Raw genomic sequence first — 21,686 nt, forward strand, 5'->3', positions numbered from 1 at the left:
TAGAGAGACTCAAATAGCACCAGCACAAACGTGCCAGGTTTTGATAGAGAATAATATGCAAAAACACTTAGAGTAAATAGTCATAGTATGAATAACTGAGTCAGCCTTGTGGCCTCTTATTAAGATGAAATTGTGAACGGAAACATAACCACCATGCAGATCTGAATATATCAAATCTCCAGGCACTGTTTAGGGTACACTTGCTTCTGTGGGATCATGACACAATATGAGGACCGCTCTGCTGAAGGCAGGATAAATATACAGGCAAAGCAGCAAGCATATGTCAGCACTCTAAATGTGCATATGTGTAAATAAAGTTCTCTGGGGGAGGCTGTGGTCGCCAAGGTGCTTGTGGTAATTTGATGTAACTGCAAGCAATATCGAATTACCCAAATCTCCAGGGACAATTCCTGCCTTAGCAGAGCAGACCATACACTTTTCAAATGTAACAAAAGTATTACATGTGGATATGAAATTGGTGGGTTAACAACAGCCTTATTCAGAGTTGCAGCACAAGCAGCTTCTAAAGACAAAAATCTCATTAACAGTTAAAGAAACAACAGTGCCATCTTGTGTTGAAAAGAAAAAACACAGCTTTCCCACCAACTCCATTTCTTTGAGGGAAACAGACAAAAAAAAAAGTCATTCTTAGACATAACAAGATTCTTCCTCCAAATCCAGATGGGATTTTCTAACTTGGGATATCTATATACTCCTCAGCTCCCAAGCAAATGAAGTACAGTCAAGTTAATTTTAGAACAGCCATTTAAAAATACATCTTGCTTTATTGATTCATGTCCATTCATTCATTCATATAACTAGTCATTATTTAATCATTCATTCCTTTAACTAACATTTCTTAAACATCTACTATATTGTAGGCACAGAGTTCTAAGTATTGGGGATATAGTGATGAACAAAACAGTTAAGTTCTCAGGATTTATGGAGCTTACATTCTAGTGGGAAGAAGAGAGATAATAGATAAGTAAATGAATAAACAAACAGTGAATATCACAAGTGGAATAAAACAGGAAATTGTGATGGAAATTGGGTGAGGTGGGGTAGGGTCTACTTTACCAATGGAGTCATAGAAGGATAGAGGTATTCTGAATTATTATTTCAACATTAAAATGGGCTGCCTTGTGAAATAGTGATCTCCCTGTTCCTAGGAGTATTCAAGAAGAGACTGGATCAAAAGAGCTTGCCTAGAATGTGCAGGAGATTCCTGCATTATGTTTTTTTTTTTAATTGAGGTATAATTGACATATAACACTATATTAGTTTTGGGTGTACAGCATAATGATTTGATATTTGTATATATTGCAAAATGATCGCCACAATATGTCTGGTTAACATCTATCCCTGCAGATAGTTACAAAAAATTTTTTCTTGTAATGAAGACTTTTAAGATCTGCTCTCTTAGCAACTTTCAAATATGCAGTGCAGTATTATTAAGTATAGTCACCATGCGCCTGCATTATGTTTTGAGTGAACTCAAAGACTTTCAGCTCAAGGATTTCAGGCCTTGATGAAATCTATGAATCAGAACAACAGGAATCTTTGCTCTCAAAGATGCTTTCTTTTTTTTTACCTTCTGTTTATTTTTTTTTCCAAGTGCAGTATGATAACTCAGAGGCTAGATACATTCTTTAGAAGAAGAACAAAAGGGAATGTTAGAAAAGTTCGTGGCCAATTCTCTAACAACTGAGGAAGATACAATATAGGTCAAATCACTCTCTCTGAAAAAGGCTTTCTGGTGCCTTTGTTAGTGTCAGGATGTAGGACCAGATGAATTACCCATCAAAATGAGGAAGTCTGATTCCTAACATAAAAGTTAATATTCTTGTAATTGAGGATAGAAACAGTTGTTTAAAACAGCTTGTATACCAATGATTAATGAAAATTAATTTGTATACAAATTAATTTTCAGTTATTGCAATGCTAATTGACCGGCTATTTTTGGTTTTATAATTTGGAAACTAATTCAATGATTCCTTCATTTATTCTGTAAATGATGACAAAAGTCAGTTATCCTGGTCTTCACAGAACATGTGTGACAGCGTTTTTGCCCTCAAGGAATTCCCAAATTGGTGGTGGTTGCTGGAGTAGAGAGGAGGGAACTGATAAGTACATTGCTAGTACAGTCATTATCATGATTGATTTCAATGATAAAGAATCCTTCCACAGACCGAGGACGGGGCACGTCAGCTGAAGAGAAATGAATATGTGGTGAGAGGCCTGCAGCAGTGCATCAGTGGAGTAGGCCGCAGTCCAGAGACAGCTTGTAGCTGCCCAGCTGGAGCTTGGAGTTCATGTGGCACAAGGAAAAAGTGTGGAGTGGAGGTGGGCATGGGGGTCCAAATGAGGGTTAATGACAGGCCTGGACCAGGGTCAGGACGGCTTGGGATTCCAGACTAAACATTGTCTTCTGTCTGCAATAGGTAGCCATGGAAGAACTGTATAAAGAGGATTGTATTTTAGAAAGATTGTCCATAGACAAAACTTCAAGGTGAATTGGAAGGAGGAGATTATGGAGATAGAAACCAATCAGAAAGCTATTTCAGCAATCCAGGATGATAACTTATATTAACATTCATTCAACTTAAACCTACATTAAGGAAGAAGCATAATTGTTCCTGAAGTCCATGTTTATGGAAACAAAAACATGATGAATTCCTCAAATAAATGTCTCCAGTTCTAAGATTCCAGTCTTTTAAAAATAGCAACATCATAACAAAATTACTGAAAGTAGATCATTGTGGTGGTTGAACACTGAAGCTCCAGCTCTATCCTTTTGCCAGGAAACTAATTAAATACCAGCTCTTCAACTTCCATTAGTTTCATAAACTTGGCGTGGGTTCCCTGCATGGGCTCTGTGGTGTTACTGAGCTAATGAGCTGAGTTCAAATAGGAACCAGGTAACTTTTCTGGCCACACTGATTACTTACAGAATTTCACTGGAAGCATTTCCCGATGTTAAAGCATTTTTTTGCACTTGCTTTCCCTCTGGTTCTAAAATTTGCTTCTCTTCTCCAAAAATTGGTTTCCGCACAGCAAGCTTGGCTCCCAACACAATGTCACTTTGGACTTCTAAAACAAGAGCTGAGGAGAAATGCACAAATTGCAAGGACATATCAGTTATGATCTCAGAGCACTAGGATTTTGAAAACACGTGTTAAAATAAAAATGCAGAAAATTTCCAGCTATTTGGTCTAAGAGAATACATTCTAAGTATAATTGATAGTTGCTCTTTAAACTAATAAATTGGATTTCACTTAATTTAATTTTTGTAAATTCTTTCCTCTCAAGACATTCTCAGTCAAAAGTGCTAAAAAAATAGGTCTTTCCAAAAATAAGTTAGTTATAAATTCTAACTATTCAAATGGGTTCCATTATTTAGATGTACGCCTCTAGGTCATTCTCTGGGATCCAAACTCCTCAATGAAAGTTCCCAATGCCTTAAAAGACACATGCAAAGCTTAATGTACAGTGTTCAAGATATGCAATAAGATAATGTTTTAAATTATACTAATGATTTTTCTCTTCTATATATAGGGCCTTTGTCCTGGTCCTCGGGTAACCTTAAGGGAAGGTTGAATACCATTAGAAATGAGAATTGTTACAAAAGGAAAGCAAAAGTACAAATACAGTTTTGACATTCAGGCACAAGACAATGGCCATGTAAGTCAGATGACACTGTCATGATTTAGGGTTTTTTCCAAAAGCCTTTAGCTCCCATTTAGCTTATCTCAGTGTTGACCTGGAGGAAACCTACCATTTCTGGGCCTGAGGGGATCTGTGGCAGAACACAAAGGAAAGCAGAAAACCAGCACTGGGTGTCATGATTCTGCCTACAGGCTTTGCTGCAGGAATCTTAGCTAGACAAGGAAACACTGAGGACATTGCCTGTGGTTCAGGACACAGTGGTGAGTTACCTCTTGAGCTGTCCTCACCACTCCAATCTGTGGCATAGCCACATGAACCTGGATCTGGTTTCTGGGAAGTTCAGCCATGACCCAGGATTTACTAAGAGCCATGCAGGGGAGCTTTCCAGAAGTGGCTGCCAAGCAGGGGTCAAGAGGTTCTGTAGCAAGGATTTGAGAGATGGCTACCCAACCACAACCCGGCTGCAGAGGGCCAGAGGCAGCAGAGGGGAGGCTGAGGCAGGCAGGAAGTACCGCCCACCCAAAGCATTATCTGGGCCAAAAGAATGGAACACTGTCACCCAGCCATGGACTTCAGCCAGCAGGGCCCAGAAAGCAAGAGGATCTGCACCCCAAGTTCTTTCCTTCCATCCTAGAGAAGAACTAAAGTGAGAGTCTGGAAACTGAGAAATCTGAAAGCCTTCCCGAAAGGGACTATTTAAATTAATGGATGGGACAAATTTAAACCTGACTGTACATTTAAAGTTTTCCTTGATGGGGGTACCTGGGGCTCACAAAGAAGGCCCAATTTGTTAAAGACAAAATAAAGAAAGTATGTTTTCTCTGCACATCCAAAGTACAGTGTGAATTAAAATATGCAACTCTGTTAAATATCAAAATTAGTCTAAAGCTAAACAGCAAGATGCAGGGGTGAAATATGACCTGTTTGAACAAACCTGGATTTTTTTTTAAAAAAGCAATATCATCAAGTTTTTTTTTTTTTTTTGGCTGTACATATATAAAGTAAGTAATTCCAATGCTTACCCTCTATCTTACGTGTACTGCAGAAAGTTTGAATTTTAGAAATATCTGATGCTAAGTTCCTCAGGAAGATTTGCTTCTTCTGCTGAGCAATGGACAGATCAGGATTGATCCAATGTTCTCCACATGAAACATACACCTACCAAAGAAATGAGTCTCTAATCCCATATACAATTGCTCACAGCAGCATTATTATAGCCCAAACTGGAAACAATCAAAACACCCTACCACAGGTGAATGGTTAAACAAACTATGGCACCATACTCAGTGATAAAAAGGAATAATACTCAGTGATAAAAGGCACAAACTATTGATAAAAGCAACAAGTTTGATGGATCTACAGGGTTTTGTACTGAAAAAAGACTTCTCCATACTATCTTTGCAATTTCCTATGAATCTTTAATTATTTCAAAATAAAAAGTTGTAGAAAAAATAATTTTTTAAAGAAAGGAAAGAAGGAAGGAAAGAAGGAAGGGAGGGATGGGGGGAAGGTAAGTGGGTATAAATCAGGGGTTTAAATGTGAAATAGCTAGTGGGAAGCAGCTGCATCGCACGGGGAGATCAGCTCGGTGCTTTGTGACCAGCTAGAGGGGTGGGATAGGGAGGGTGGGAGGGAGACACACGAGGGAGGGGATACGGGGATATATGTATACATATAGATGATTCACTTTTTTACACAGCAGAAACTAACACAATATTGTAAAGCAATTATACTCCAATAAAGATGTTAAAAAAAACAAAAATAAAAAATAAAAAGTTAAACACTGAAAAAAAAACTGGGGGTTTGTAAACTATGGCTGAGGACAAAATCTCGCCGATTGCCAGTTCTTGTAAATAAAATTTTATTGGAATACAGCTATGCCCACTCATTTGCATGTTATCTGTGAATGTTTTCGTGCTACAATGGCAGAGCTGATGTTTCAATAGATACCATATGGTCTGTAAATATTAACTATCTGACACTTTACAGAAAACTCTGACAACCACTGGTATAAATGAACTTGCAGTATATGCACCAAAATGTTAATGTGGATATTTCTAGATGCTGAAATTATGGATGATACTCTTTCTTCTTGATTTTGATTATATGTACTTCCTAAATGTCCTTAAATAAATACATATTTCTTTGAAGTGAGGAAAAAGTAGAGTAATATATTGAGAAAGACTCGGTAAAAAGAAAAAGAAACTCAATGTTGCCTTTTTTGAGGCCACTCACTGATAATTACATATGTACTTTGTATGTGGACCTAGGGAAAACTTTCTCAAAAATATCTTCTTTCTGATCAAGAGGGTTCTTTTTCTCTCATGGACATACTTAATCATGTAACTGTTCATGTTTCAATCCTCATGTCGGTGGCTCAGAACAGTTGACAGATTCATTTCTAGCAAATATGTAGGTCTTTATAACCATCACTCCTGGATCCATCTCATCCTTTCACGCATACTCCCTTAGCCCTGGTGACCTCATCGACTTATCTTTAAGTTAAATTTACCTTTTTGTGTCGTATGTTTTAATGCATCTACCTTAAATTCTTTCTAAAATAACACAGTGAATAAGCACAGCAGGAAAAACAAAAATATTAAATCAAACAAACAGAAAAATTGGCAGTGATAGAATTAGAATTCAAAACACCGTCTAGGGCTTCTCTGGTGGCGCAGTGGTTAAGAATCCACCTGCCAATGCAGGGGACACGGGTTCAAGCCCTGGTCTGGGAAGATTCCACATGCCACAGAGCAACTAAGTCCGTGGGTCACAACTACTGAGCCTAGAGCTCTAGAGCTCGCAAGCCACAACTACTGAGCCCATGAGCCACAACTACTGAAGCCCACGTGCCTGGAGCCCATGCTTCACAACAAGAGAAGCCACTGCAATAAGAAGCCCGCGCACTGCAATGAAGAGCAGCCCCTGCTCGCCACAACTAGAGAAAGCCCAAGCGCAGCAACAAAGACCCAACGCAGCCACAAATAAAAATAAATAAATAAAAATAAATAAATTAAAATAAAAAACAACACCATCTACCAGACTCCAAGAACAGAGGCTCTCCACTCTGCCATGCTGCCTCTGCTATTAGTCACTGGTACTTGGGTTTAAGACTCTTTCAAGGGGTCTTTACATTCAGAGTCTGAGTCAAGTTCTGGTAATTTGGTGCAAGCTTGGGTCTCTGTTCAAAGAATTTCAGGCATCAATCAAGGCAGGTTTTCGTCTCAAGCTGATACCGTAAATTCCATAAGTCGGGGGAAAGGCTGGGCAGCTAAAGTCCTTCCACTTCTCAGCCTTCTCCAACCTCCCAAATAGAGTGTGTGAAAAACTAGATATGATTTTTTTTCTGAAAAGGTAAAATAATCATTTAGTAAGAAATCATTAAATAACTACATTTTGAAGGCCTCAAAAAGAATACAGAATCTACCCCCTTAAAAGAGTAGGGCAGAAACCACAAGTGGTTAATAATGTGGTCCTCTCCATTTATAAAAGGGGTTGTGATGAGCATTAAATGAGTTCTATTACATACAGCCCTGAAAATCATGCCTGACACATAGTAAGCGCTCAACAATTAGCTATTCTTATTACTTTCTGATGGTTACTGAATTAGGATAATTCTGAGAAAAAGTAAGAGGAAAAAATGGTGCTTGAAGTCTTATATTTAAAAACACTTTCCTTTTAATAGTATCAATATATTAATATTTCCAGTTTCACGCTCATGTCTTTACCAGTTCATCTCTTTGAAGGTCTTTTAGGGCAAAGATTTCCTTCCCCTTTTCACTGAACAATCTCCGAGCTGCAGAAGGTAAATTTAAAATTTCAGTGCACCTGTAAAAAGAGACACAAAAATTGATGTTGCACGTGCAAAGTTTCCAGCAGAGAAGAGAGGAAATAAAAGAAATCACGGGCCTGGATCATTAACAACAACTAGCTCAGCAGGACTGTGGGATAGTCAAGAGATCGGCTCTGGAAACCAGCAGCCCCCTTTTGAGTCTCATTCTCCTTCTCCAAGTTGTAAGACTGGGTAAATTATTTAAGCTCTCTAAACCTAAATTTCTTACCTTGCAAGATTGCTGTGAAGATTAAGGGTTGATTATGAAATGTGCTTAGCACAGTACCAAGCATGATCAACAAATCAAAAAAAACAAAACAAAAAAACACATCATTATTTATTTTTCACTCCTCAGGATGCCCCTACACTTTCCTATTTGTGTGCCTTTTCTCTTGTTCTCTCTTCTACATTAAACACCTTCCTCAGCTTTTGCTGTTGAAGTTCTACTCTCTCCAAAGTTACATCCATCACCCAGCAGTTCCTCATCTCTCTCCACCAGAAGTGATCCCTATATATAGCTCTTTAACTCCCTTTCAAATAGGAATTTTTGGCCAGGTTAAACATTAAACAGTGATTTTTTCCCCCCAAACAAGCTCTGGTGGATATTGAGATGAACGATACAGTTTCCTTGTTTCCTGAAGGGCTCCTTCTCTAGTAGCGGGGAGAGACTGGTCAGCAACTGAAGTGTGGTATGAACTAGTGGGTGCTGTCATAGGCACCTGGCCAGGGAGGTGAGGACCCAGAGGAAAAACAATGAATTCTTCCAGGGAAGCCTCAGGGAAGGAAGTGGCATTCGGTGTGGGCCTTGATGAATAAACAGGAGTTCACCAAGTAGGGTCAGGACTTAGAGAAGTTTTATATGGCTGGAGCTGAGTTTGTGGACAAGAGGTAGAGCCAGATGAAGCTGGTAAAGAAGATGGAAACCAACTGAAAGCACTTAGGATGCCAGACTAATGAACCTGGCCTTTATCCCGTAAGTATCAGGAAGTCACTGACGGTATTATAGCAGAGGTATGGTGTTGTCAGATCTGCTTTTTGGAAAGTTAACTGTCAGGAAAGTGCAAGATGGGCTGGAGGTGGAGAGGCTGGAATCTATATAGTCAGTTTAGGGTAGAAGTAAAGAGGTGGAATTCTGGGGAAGGGGAAGTAGAGCTAAACAGAGTGATGGGTCGTGTCCTAAAAAATGCTGTTTTATATTAGAATGCACTGTCTATAGTAAATGAGTTAGAAGTGACTTTATGCTCATCAAGAAGACTCAGCTGTACGAAAAATATTTCTCAATTTTATTACCTTAGATGGCATAAAGCAATTGAGCAGATAATTAGGTCCTCCATTTTTCTGAGAGGTCTTAGAAGGAAATAAGCCAGTGGGAATTAAGTCTCTCCTTCTCCTGTCACAACTCTGGAGGCTGATGGGCTGGTGAGAACTAGGCTGGGTTTCCCATCCATAGGAATTGTCGGGTGGAGGTATTGCAGGGCGGGTGGGAGGGAGAAGTGTAAGAGAATTGAGCCCCAACCAGAAGATTTGCTTAATTCTCTCTGGATGCTGCCCAAAGACCCAATCCAATTCCTGCTTCTCACCCCAAATCCAAGCATGACCTAAGGAGAGTTACAATCATGATAACCTGCTCCCACTCACATTTGCCTCGGAGAAGTTTGGACTATGGGAGTAACCAGTTTTAGGACAAGTGGGAACGTAAAGTGAAGGGGAAGCTGGTGGATTTTTCTTTCTTCTTTTTTTGGAAACCCTATTTTAATAGTGCTGAATTCAACTGGCCCATGTAGGTGGGTTGGAGAGAACGGGATAAGCTGTTTCCTCTGTATTGAATTCCTCTAACTAGTTCAGGTGCCAGCCAACATCAATGCAGAGAGAAGAAAAGAACTGGCTCTTAAGTGTCTAATAAGGAATGTGTACTCTGCAGTCAAATTGCCTGGGTTCAAACTCTAGCCCTCTCATGTATTGGCTGTGTAACCTTGGAGAAGTTACTTAACTTCTCTGAGCCTCATTTTCCCCATCAGTAAAAGGGAGATATAACAGTACTTATCTCATAGGGATCTCTTACAGATTAAATGTGTGAATACCTGTAAAGCACCTGACACATAAAAGTCAGCAACACATTATTAAAATGGACCACGCACTGCAAGCACTTCATGTCTACTCTCTCGTTTAATTCTCACACCCTTTCTGAGAAGCCCATTTTACAGATAAGGAAACTGAGCCTGGAGATTAACTTCCTTGCCCAAGGTCACAAAGCTAGTGAGTACAAAAGCTGAAATTCAAACCTAAAACTCTCTGGGTCTTCTACTACATCATATGGCCTCCTGAGAGGGCATCATCATAGAATAACAGGGAAGAAACTGAGGCTGAGATACTGAGTGAGCAGTTCAGGATTTCTCTGTTACTGGGTTGGCCAAAAAAGTTCATTCGGGTCTTTCCGTAAGATGTTACAGAAAAACCCAAACAAACTTTTTGGCCAACCCAACACATGGGGCCAAGGGTCCTAAAAATGAAGTCCTTTGACCCTCACACCAAGAGTTAGGACTGATAACCACGTGGCTTGGATTTACAGAGTATCCAGAAAAGCAGAGTCTTATCTCTCACTTCATTCTCTCAGGACTGGTTTTTCCAATACTCCATGTTGCCTGCAAATTTAAATGTCAACAAAAACGGTCTGTATCTATTATTTTTAAATGGGGCTTGTTATGCTGTTAGGTTTCCCTTCAGCTTTGCAGATGGAAGAATCAACAACAACAAAAGATCCTCAAAACCGTCTAAAGTGAATTATTAAATTACTAAAGGATAGCATAATTTTCCTTAAATTCTATAAAATTACACTCTCATATTCAGCAAGACATATTTTGTGAAAAAGTTTATACCAGGTGCTCTACTTTTGAACAGCTATCAAATTCTATGGGAATAAATCTTGTTTGGGTAGGAAAACATTGATGAAAAGAAAAATTATAACGTAATTCACAAATATGGTATAGATTAGTGACATTTAAAAATTGATTTAAAGTAGGTAAATACCCTGCCCTCAGTTCAAACAAATTCAAACCAAAGTGCTGTAAAATTGTGAAATATATATTTCTTAATGGGGATAATTTACATTTACAGAGTTGGTAGTTCAGAAGCTAGGGGAAATCACCAGACCTAGAAATTTGGGGGAAAAATATATTAATTAGCATTGGTATCATGTACTCATAGCTTACATATTTCACAGATTAAAAACTCCAGAATCACTATATTAACAATTGTTTTCTTATATAGGTACATATGTATTTTGTGTTATAATCATTCAGGCACTTGAATGGAATATACCTTTGCATTTAGGGTAGTATTTACCTCTCCAAAAGTTGGTGAAATCCAGTCTGGTTTGTTTCTGTTTCAGAATATTTAGTGACATAATTTTTCACATTCCCTTTCCTTTCAGTGTCAACATTTCTGAAAAAAATGATCCGAGATTTGATTGATATGGCAGTATACATTGTCAATTATCATTCAGCTTAAGTATGTGAATAAATCATGAGGTCTTAATTTATCATTATTTACTCTAAAAATAAATGCCTTTCTTAAAAAAATAAGGTTTCAAATACTATCACAATTAAATGTTAAACTTCACAAACATTTATACTATGAACAATTTATACAAGAAAATAAATTTTCAATATCTGAATCCTTTTCCAATAATGTTGAACACTCTGAGATGTGAAGTTATCAACTTTGAAGAAAATGCAGAGATTACATTCATTTTGCCTTTGATGTTTTATTCATATACTGTTCATATTTATATGTTTATTCATATATTACTCAGATACTGTTTCAGTTATCAATCCAAACCTAAAAATGTTTTTAATAAAAAATTAATGACGATCATAGAAAAAGAATTGGAATATACATCATTCAAACTTTCAAGTAAGAAAGAATTGTGTATTTTTAGAATCTTTATATTTTATTAAATGAAAGATATAGTGTTCAAATGTAATGTTAGCCAAAACACTCCCTTTTTAAATCTTCTGTTACCAGTACTTACAGAAAGGTTGGGGGGAAGGTGTGGGGAATGCTATTGATGATCCTGTAGAAAATTTTCTGAATCAGCCAAGAAAAATTAAACGATATTTAGTAGAGTTTTGACGTCAAATGTATGTCAGTGTATTTTAATTATTTGGGAATAATTAATTCATGTAGAGAACAAAGTGAATATTTGATTAACCAGGACACACTGTTCCGTGAACTTAGCAGAGAGTTTCACATACTCTCTACTAGAATAGCTGTCCAAATTAACAAATCTCTCAAATTACGTTTGGATTACCTGATTGAATCATGCATTTTAAAACATAAATTGATCAGATTAAATCTCTATATAATTTTGAGACACATAAAGATAGGAAAGGACAGAAATTATTTGTTAATTTTGCACGTTAAAAAAAAAGTCATATACTACTTTAAGGGCATTACCCTCACATTTTACGTCTAGTAGAATGAGCTAATTATGAAATGTATGCATCAAAGATTTCAATTTCAGGGTTGACTTTACTTTGAAGATTAATTTTTTACTTTATCATCTTTATAGGCAGTTCAGTGGACAGCCGATCTGAATGCTACTCATTGTTCAGTGATGTATGAAGTATATTTAATCAATGTGAAGAAAGTAATATTAAACTATTATCAGCAGCCTCAAATATTCTAAACATCTCAAAAGAAAGGTCAAGAGGTAATATCACAGCTAATAATATGAGAAACAATGTGTTTAATTCATTGTTTACATCAGAGTTTTGCCCTGATCTATGATTCCTTTTGTCATAAAATGTAATGAAAATACAGCAGGTGACTTTCTCCAATGTTGGAGAAATACTGGGTGTTTGGGAAGATTTTATTCCAGCCTCATAACGTAAGCTAAAGGGCAGATCGATGCTTTTCTAGGATGGTAAACTTTTAAAATGTTATTCCAAGGCAAGGATATAGATGATGTAAAGTTGTATTTTAAGAACTATATTTGTTCATTAAATATTCCAAAGATCTAAATGTAATAATTGTGTGTAATAACTTAAATAATGTAAATAATAACAAAGTAAATACTAACTTAAATAAGAAATTACAAAATTAGATTTAAGAAGCAATTTATGAGCTCATTTATTTCAAAATACATTAATAAACCCAAACAATAATGCTAATTCAAAATAGATATTGACCATAAAACTTTTTTTATCAGAACTACTTATTTCTAACTCATGTTCTCTCATGGCCAGTCTAAATCACCATTGTTCAAATTAAGTTCCTAACATAGAAACTAAATGAATTTTAGTATCTATTTTTATCTCCAAATATCAATATGGGAGCCCTTTTTAAAGAATAAACACAAAATTCCCCCAGAAAAACATCTGTAATCAAGAAGACAAAAATCTGTAGAAATTAGAAAGTATGCTTGATGCGAAAAATGAACAAGTTTGTTCTTACTGTATTTTCCGCCTAGGTGAGATGTCTGGACTGATTATAATAAGGGCTCTGGTTTTGTTCTTGTCTCCATTCCGCAAAACTCTGAGTCTCACAGGGACATATTGCTCCAGTGTCTTAGAGATGGGTTTCTTCATGGGAGGACTGTTTGGAAGAAGCAGCCCTTCTATTGGCCAATCAAACTCCTTCAGAAAGAAATGACAAGAAAATTGATAATAAATGTATAGGAAGAGTCATTCCTATATATAAAAAAATAAGCACACTTGTTTATACCTTTAATCTTTTATTCATTCATCAAACATGTATTGGGCACCTAAAGATGTTCCAGACAATTCTAATTAATGTTTTATTTTAATAAAGAGGAAAGATAGCAATTTTTAAAATGTATGTACAACCTGTGCTGTGTTACGACATGGAAGATTTATTCTCTTTCAGAGAAACATCATTCTGGAAATACAGAACTGAATTAATTTGGAATGTTTTTTGCTCCTGTATAAAATATCTCTAATCAATGTGAAGAAAGGAAGAATGTATGAAAAGTGGTTTTACAACCCGAAATAATATTGTCTTAAACTAAATCTGTTTGGGGAACACTTAAAAAACAGAGTGAGATGAGTGAATGATAAAGCTTAAACAAATTTCAGATATTTCAGTTGTAGAATTTGGTTACTTTGTAGCCATCATTCACACATTTATTTAGTTATTAATTCATGCATTATCCAAATATTTAATAATTGTTTCCTATATTCCAGACACAGTGCTAGACACTGGAAATAAAACTATGAACAAGACTGGATACTCATCGTCGAGGAATTTCTAGGGGATGCTCAGAAACGTACCTAGAAATAAACCGGCAATTGCAATAACGTGAGTATAATAACAACAGGGTACAAGGCGTGATGGGACCACTGAGTAGAACCTAACTCAGAAATGCCATGTAAGAGATCGGAAGTCTTAGTAGGAGTTAGTGCAGTAAAGGAAGGGTAAAAGGATGGGACAGTGTATGTATCAGACTTGAGAATTAATAGAACATGATGTTCAGGGAGTAAAAAGAGGCAAGGATGGCTCCCAGGTCTGTAGCTTGGGCAACTGGGTAAATGGTATTGCCATTCACAGAAATAGACATTTGTGGAAGGAGATTAAATGAGGGAAGGGATGATCAGAGATGATGTTAGGCAAGGTCCAAGGTCTTTCTTTCCTTCCTCCATCCTTCCCTCTCTTCCTTCCTTTCTTTCCTTCTTTCCTCCTTTCCTTTCTTTCTTCCTTCCTTCCTTTTTCTTTCTTTCTTTTCTTTCTTTCTTTCTTTTCTTTCTCTCTCTCTCCTCTCTCTCTCTCTCTTTCTCTCTCTCTTTCTTTCTTTTGTCCTGGCAGCAATTACTCTCGCATTAATATGCAGTAACCATCTTATAAAATATGACACCTCCATTTAAGTGTGGGTCTGTTTCTGTGTGTTCTATTTTCTTCAATTTGTCAATTTCTCTCTCCCTGTCCAGTACCATACTGTGTTGATTATATCTGGTAAATCTTGATATTTGGCAGGGCAAGTACCCTTACCTTATTATTCTTCTTTGGAAACTGGCTCTTGTTGGCCCTTTACCATGTCATATACATTTAAGAAACAGCTCAATTAGTTTTTTTAAAGTCTGTTTAAGATTGCAATACTCTGTAGCAGGTTAAGTAATTTCCTATCAATCCCATTTTGTTAAGATTTTTTTTCTTGAATGTATGTGGAGGTATGTAAAGTTCTTTTTCCTACATTTATTGAGATGTGCTCATATTATTATTTATCCTTTCATTGGTTATATATTAGTTACATTAATTTTTTAAAATTTTAAGCTAATCTTGCATTCCTGGATCAATCCAAATTGGTCACAGTGTATTATCTTTTTTACAGATTGCTGTATTTAATTTGCGAATATTTTCTTTAGGATTTTTGCTTGTATGTTCATAAATGATATTAACGTGTAATTTTCTTAAACTATCCTCATCGAGGTTTGGTATCAAGTTTATCCTAGCCTCATGAAATGAGGTGGGAAGTGTTACTTCTTTTGTAATATTCTAAATTTTGTTTCTTATATGTTTGGTAGAATTTGCCAATAAAACTATTTGGTAATGGTGTTCTCTTCGTGGGGAGATTTTTAACTACTGACTCTATTTTTTTCTGTGATTATTGGACTATTCAGGCTTTCTATTTCTTCTTGATTCTATTCTGTTAAATTACTTTTGTCCAAGAATTTGGCCATTTTATTTAAGTTATATTTATTAACATAAATTTACTTATAATATCCTTTTATTATTTTCTTAATTTCTCAGCATCTATACTTATATCTTTTTTTTTGTTCCTAATATTATTTGCCTTTGCTTTTTTTTTATTGATCAGTTTGGCCAAGTATACACATTTTATTAATATTTTAAAAGAACCAATTTTTTGACTCTGTTGGTTCTGTTTTACACTTACCACATGTTATATCGATTTCTCCTCTAACTATTGATAATTCCTTCTAATTCTTTGAGTGCATTCTGCTGTTATTTTCCTAACTTCTCGAGTTGGATACTTAATTATTAAATTTTAGTCTCTCTTCTCTTTTAATACAAATATTTAAGGTTGTAAATTTCCTTCAAGTATGCTTTAGCTGCATCTCACATATTTTTCTTTGGTTCTAAATATTTCCTTTTAAAATTTTCATTAGGATTTCTTCATTAGCCCATGAGTTGTTAGTCAAAATATCTTTTCAAATTTCTCAATATAGGGCCTTTTCTAATTATTTATTTAGTTACTTATTTCTTACTTAATCCATCAGCAGAACCTGCTTCCACTTTCAAAATATATCAAGGGCCCAACTACTCTTCATCACCTCCACTCCCACCACCCCGGACAAAGACACTAGTTTCTCTCACCTAGAGATTGCAAAAGGCTTATAACTGCTTATTCCTGCTCCTACCTTAGCCCCTTTTTGCACTATTATCCTAATGATTCTATTAATACTCAGTCAGAGCATATCACTTCTCTGCTCCTAACCTGTCAATGGCTTCCCATCTTGGAGTAAGAGCCAAAGGTCTTACAATGGCCCAAGGCCCTGCATGATCTGTACCCCCTCTCTTCTCTCTGGCCTTATGTCCTGCTGCTCTCCCCTCACTCACACTGCTGCTGCCACATTTACTTCATTATCCATCAGACACAGCATCTCAGGTTCTATGCATTTCCTGGAATGCTCTTTTCCTAGAGATCTGATTGATCTTCAGGTCTTTACTCAAGTATCACCTCAGTGAAGCCACATCCCTTGTCAACTGAAAATTTCCAAACCCTGCCCTGCCCGCTATCCTTGCTTCTACTTTCTCCTTAGTTCTTATCAATGACTAACATTTATGAGAACATCTGATGAATGGCCAAGGGCTCTAGAGCCAGACTTCCTGCATTTGAATCTTTAACCCACCACTCCAGTTCTGTAACCTTGGGCAAACCTTTGACCAAAGAGAGACAGAAGCTGATGGATAAATTCTTCCCTCTTTCTTCTCCAGGAGAAACTTTCCTAAGAACACTGTTTAAAAGGCTCCTTGGAGGACAGCTTGATAGCACATTCTTATACTGGCTTTTCTTCCTTCTCTGCTTGTCCCTTACTCTTGCTCCCTGGGACTGCACTCCCTAACTAAGTAGTAGCACATAAGCCATTTGCCTCAGGCTCCTCTTTCTGAGGACCCTAAGCAAAGACACCATAATCCACATGAACTAAAAATAGAGGAAATTTCCTAAAGGGGATATAGGTACCAATAACCCCCAAAAGGGGGAGCCATATTGGGCAGGCAAAAATTTCAGGCAATCACTGCAGAGGTGGTCCTAGTATCCTGTCAGTGTCCTTCTGACATGACCAAGATAAAGATACACAGGGGTTGGGGAGATGTGCTGGCACGTTAGACCAGTACAGACCAAGACACATGGCCTTTAGCTTACGGATGGGGAGAACATTTTTTTAAAGCTAGTACAGTAAGTAATAATTTACTAATTTATATTCCCTTGAAAAGCTATTAGAATCTTGCAATTATACTCAACAATCATATAGTTCAAGGAAATGTGTTTTAAATAAATATTAAAAATATCTGAAAGTTGTGAAGATTAAATCTTCTGAAATGGTATCTAATTATAATGCTCTAATTTGTTTGCAAGATGAGTCAGTAAATAACATTAATTGCATTGAATTAGGAGAAAAGCGATATAAATAAATGTTTAAAACTCTCATGAGTGAGTGTTTTTCAGTCTAATGCTTTTTCCTTTTTAATTTTTGTATAATATTTTGCTTAGTAAATGTGTTCATAATACTGGCATACCATGAGTCTAACTTATTTTACTTCTAAATAAGCAAAATTTGAATTAATGAAGTTTTACTGTATTCTTGACCTTCACTGAGAACCTTTTACCTGAATAGAATTTAAACTGCAGAGGGTAGTATTTATTTAGATATGTGTCTATTATTATGAATGGAGAAACATGGGGTCACTTTCCCTTACTTCTGTTACTGAGAAGAAATACCAAAGGTTATGACAAACATTGTATATTTTCATTTGAAACTTTCCTATAAGGGTATAAGGGTTTTACTTAATATGAGTGGTGGTGGAAGAGTGGAGTTGTATAATTCTTCAAGAAGTAAGTTCAAGACGGACCTGTAATTCTTCCACAACAAAAATATTAAGCAATTCAGAGCAAATCAACATTTGTACTAGTTTTAGACAAACCATCATGTAGCAAGGGTTGAACTGGTGGAGGAGAAAGAAGAACAGTCTTCTCATTAAAAAATGACTGTCACATTGACGTCTTGGTGTAAAATAGCTAATATTTCCCCTTTTTCTTTCTTTCGGAACCACGGAAGGGAAAGGCAATTCTCCCTTGAGCTTAGTCTGTGAGAACTCAGTCTGAGTTCATAGAGTTAAGATGCAGTACTAAGATTGTTTTTCAATATCCTAAACATGCCATAACTCTGATGACTTTATCTGAAATGTGCTATCTTAGCTCCTAGTTATTTTTAGATCCTTTCACTTACTAAACGTGTCTCATAACAGGTGGTAACCACTGCAGACAGTGGCTTTAACACCACCGCAGCACTGCTGATTTCAGATGGCTTCCTTTGCGTTCCAGTTAGATGAATGAATGCCAAGAGTCTTCTCTTTTTAACATGACATCACAGAAACTCAATCCAAAGAGATGAAAAATTATCATGGGTTTCCAAACTTTCCAAATGTATGAGCTATCACTGGCAGTTCTTTCAAGCTACCTCAAACCTTGTTCTAATGTTTAAGGCACTTTTACATTGTCTTTCATAGAAATAGAGAAATATGGTGTCAGGATAATGAAGGACAACAAAAACATGGATTAAACTGACTAGAGTGCTGTTTCCTTTCCTTCCATTTTCTCCATTGGAATTCTAATGTTCCCATTCATTTCATTTTGGTTTTCTACGTGTTCACACTATTCCACGGCACAGCTGCATGGTCAGCAGACCTTGATGAGCTGCGGTGCTCCCTTACGTTGATAATTCTGCTTTTTCCTTTTCATCTCTCTCTCACAACCAGAGGCAGCTTGTGCTTCTTTTGGGAGTCCAGCTCTTAACCAGTGATCTGAATTTCTTAGTCAAATTGGCCCTCCCTTATCTATTTATTATTAATAAATGAATAGATTCTTCAATTTTTTCTCTCGGGCCTTCCTACATCTCCTTTTCCTCCCTTCATACTGACAGCTAGCTATCATCATCTCTTAACAGATTAATAAAATATGTACTTTTAACATGCTTTGTTTAACGTGGGTCCCTCCAAATAGATATATTTTACTTCAGTAATTTAGAGAGATTAAAATCACTATCCAGTGGCTCATTCTAAAATTTTAAGTCCCTTTAGATTCACTTTTTGCAATGATTTCATCCCTGAATATGAAAATCCATTGCATTTTACCATTAAACGTTAAGAAGTACAACTTCTCAATTTATAACTTTTCCCATAAGGGTGACAAATAACCTGAGTTTCTAGAAATTATTCCAGTGAAGTTAGTCACAGAATTAACCAAAATAATTCATTAATCTTGTGGTTTTAACATATTTTTAAAATACTGATGTACCAAGATACATGAAATCTTATTTGCTCATAAAACATAACATCAATTGCCTTTTAGAATGAATAATATTTAACAAGGAGAAAAAGGTGAAATCAGTTGCCACCACTGAGAGAGGTAAATAGTTTGGTATTAATGTACTCTGAGTCACCACAAAAATAATTCTCATTGTACATATTTCCTGAAATCTTCCCTTGGTCATCGTTCTCTTTTGAAAAGTTCTAGTCAAGGAATTAGCAGGAGACTTTGAATCTCACTCAGGGTAGTGTTTCTTAGATAGTTTTTTTAGATTCAATATTTTGACTTAATTTTCAAGCCCATTCAGACAATCAGCCTAGCTAACTTTCCTCATACTAACTGTCTGACTGAATAAACTGGCTCAGCAAACAGCCTTGAAATGGGACACCAAACTTTTTCTGTGAGTTCTTCTTTCTCTCCCTTCTTTGTCCTTTATTCACAGAGTCTGCCTTTGTCCTTTTCTGGTTCCTTCCTTTTTGACACACAGCCTATACTTCTTAAACTGTAAGCTCCATGAAGGTAGGGACCATGTCTATCTCTTTTCTTGTTTTGTCTGCATTGCCTAAATATATAATAAATAGTGGTTAGATAAGTAATAAAGTTGGTAGATTAAATCTGGAATAAAATTAACATATATGCTTATAGTGATCAAAGGATTCTGAATCCCACAATATGAATATCACATTTCCTAATTACAGTCTATTTATATGTAAAGTCTTTCCAAGAAAAAGTTAATTGTGCTTAATTATACATAGATAAGATCATCTTTTTGCTTAAAAAGTCAATTATGTGGAAGTGGGGCTGGAAGAAAATATGGTTCCTTCACATAAGATGAATCCAGACTTGAAGTCAAGTAGAGTGCATTGAATTTGAATGAGAACTATCTCTGTTCTCTGCTTGGTAAGTGTTTTCTTCTCTTCCTCAAACATTTCAAGAAATAAGAGGATTCTTAGGCTGAGTCATTTTGAAATACATGGTCCATTTTTCTCACTTTAGCTAATTTAGTGCCTTAGTCCTTTCTGTTCGGTTTACAAGTCAAAGCCAGGGTTTTGTTGGAGTACAGTGACTTCTTAACCATTTCACCAAAAGCTACTGTTCTGTTTGAATGGCTAGAGAACTGTGGGGCAATCCATTTTCATTCCTAAGATCATTTAGTTGTCAAATTCTAGACTATTAGCAAAAATTTTATTGTTTTAAAAGGTAAATGTTAAAAGGAATATGGTTAAGTTAGATTTTCTAATATAATTACCATTCATCATTTAAGTCAATTAATTAGTTAACTGAATTACTTTACCTGTATACTGAGGCTGAAAAAAAATGTAAGCACAATATCTGTGAAGTCTACAATAATTATAAATTGTTCTCTTTCCCTGTATAAGAAAGTACACTTCCTTATGAGGCATCCCTGTCCACATCCAGGCAGGTGGGAAACTTAATATTCCAATTGGAAGTGTCCCCATTTCTGCCAATTTGGAAAAGCCTTTTTTGTCTAGTTTTTAGCTCTGTACTTTTGGATACATATTGAATCAAATTAAATGTTCAAACTTCTTATCAGAACTGTTATTTCTTTTCAAGGATATACCCTTCCTTTCCCCTTCCTCAGTGTGGTTTCTGGGCATAGATGAAAGTTCAATAAACCATGTACCACTGGGAAAAGGGGTTCATGGTCTATTATGTGGTACTTGTCCTTGATCCTCAAAGATCTCTAAGGATGTGCTCTTCTCCTCTTTGGATACTGGGCAACCTGCTGATACCTGTTCACCTCCAGTTGAGAAGTAAGCTATCCTTTCTGCTCTCTAGGTTTTAGCCTTCCTAAACCTCTGAAGAAAAGCCTACAATTAGCACAACTCACAGTTTTTTTTCTTGGCCTATGCTGGGCCTATTTGTCTCTGTGCCACCCCTCCACCCCTGGCTCCATGTTGGCTCTCACTATGCTGCAAACCCTGAGTCTTAGGCATATAATTCATCTAGCTACTGGCTCAGGCTACCCAAACCACAGCCTCTGGTATTTTTTTTGCCTCTGGTATTTTGAAGAGCTCATTTCTCTCTAAAAAAAAAAGCCTCAGATTTCTAGACTGTTGCTTCACTACAGTCTAAATATTAGGGCATATTTGGGGCTCTAAACAATGACTTCTTGGTTTCAGCTGGAATGACTCCATCTGTCCTTCCCCTAAAGTGCTGAGACTCATTGATTCAATCACTGAGGACACATAGAGAATTGTGATTTAAAGGGAAAGAAAATACTTGATTGAGACCAGAAAATTTGACAAAACAACTTAAAAAATCAGGATAAAATATTTTTTAAAAACCAGGATAAAATATTTTTTAAAAATCTTTTGGAACATATCGCTGACCTAGCAATAAAGCAAGACATACTAGAGACCCAGAGAGGTAAACAGAGTGCTGAAGCTGGATCTTTATCTTGAGGGAATTTTCCAAACCCAGCAAACTTCTGTTTCCATGGTCTTGAGGGGAAGGGTGCAGAAGACAAATTTCAGGGCCCAGCCAAGGTGGGAAGTCTAACAGGAGACCCTCTCCTCTCATAAAACAAGAACCACAAAAGGATAAATTTCATTGAAAAGGCAAACCAGAGACAATAACTCTCAGTGGTTGCAAGTAAAATAG

At 36.5% G+C, this 21,686-nt stretch overlaps 1 protein-coding gene across 5 annotated transcripts in view; it reads right to left on the reverse strand.

Moving 5' to 3' along the window:
- The window catches only part of DCDC1 (doublecortin domain containing 1), a 476,122-nt gene that overhangs the window by 63,794 nt on the left and 390,642 nt on the right, over positions 1-21,686 (reverse strand). For all 5 annotated transcript variants that reach the window (XM_068555102.1, XM_068555097.1, XM_068555098.1 and 2 more), the window contains 5 exons: positions 12,953-13,134; positions 10,841-10,939; positions 7,395-7,494; positions 4,689-4,824; positions 2,949-3,102 (listed from right to left, as the gene is read on the reverse strand). In XM_068555102.1, the coding sequence (XP_068411203.1) occupies positions 2,949-3,102; positions 4,689-4,824; positions 7,395-7,494; positions 10,841-10,939; positions 12,953-13,134 (671 nt within the window). The remainder of the gene's footprint in view (positions 1-2,948; positions 3,103-4,688; positions 4,825-7,394; positions 7,495-10,840; positions 10,940-12,952; positions 13,135-21,686) is intronic.

Source organism: Eschrichtius robustus, chromosome 11, assembly GCF_028021215.1.
Source record: "Eschrichtius robustus isolate mEscRob2 chromosome 11, mEscRob2.pri, whole genome shotgun sequence".
In the NCBI taxonomy this organism is placed as follows: Eukaryota; Metazoa; Chordata; class Mammalia; order Artiodactyla; family Eschrichtiidae; genus Eschrichtius; species Eschrichtius robustus.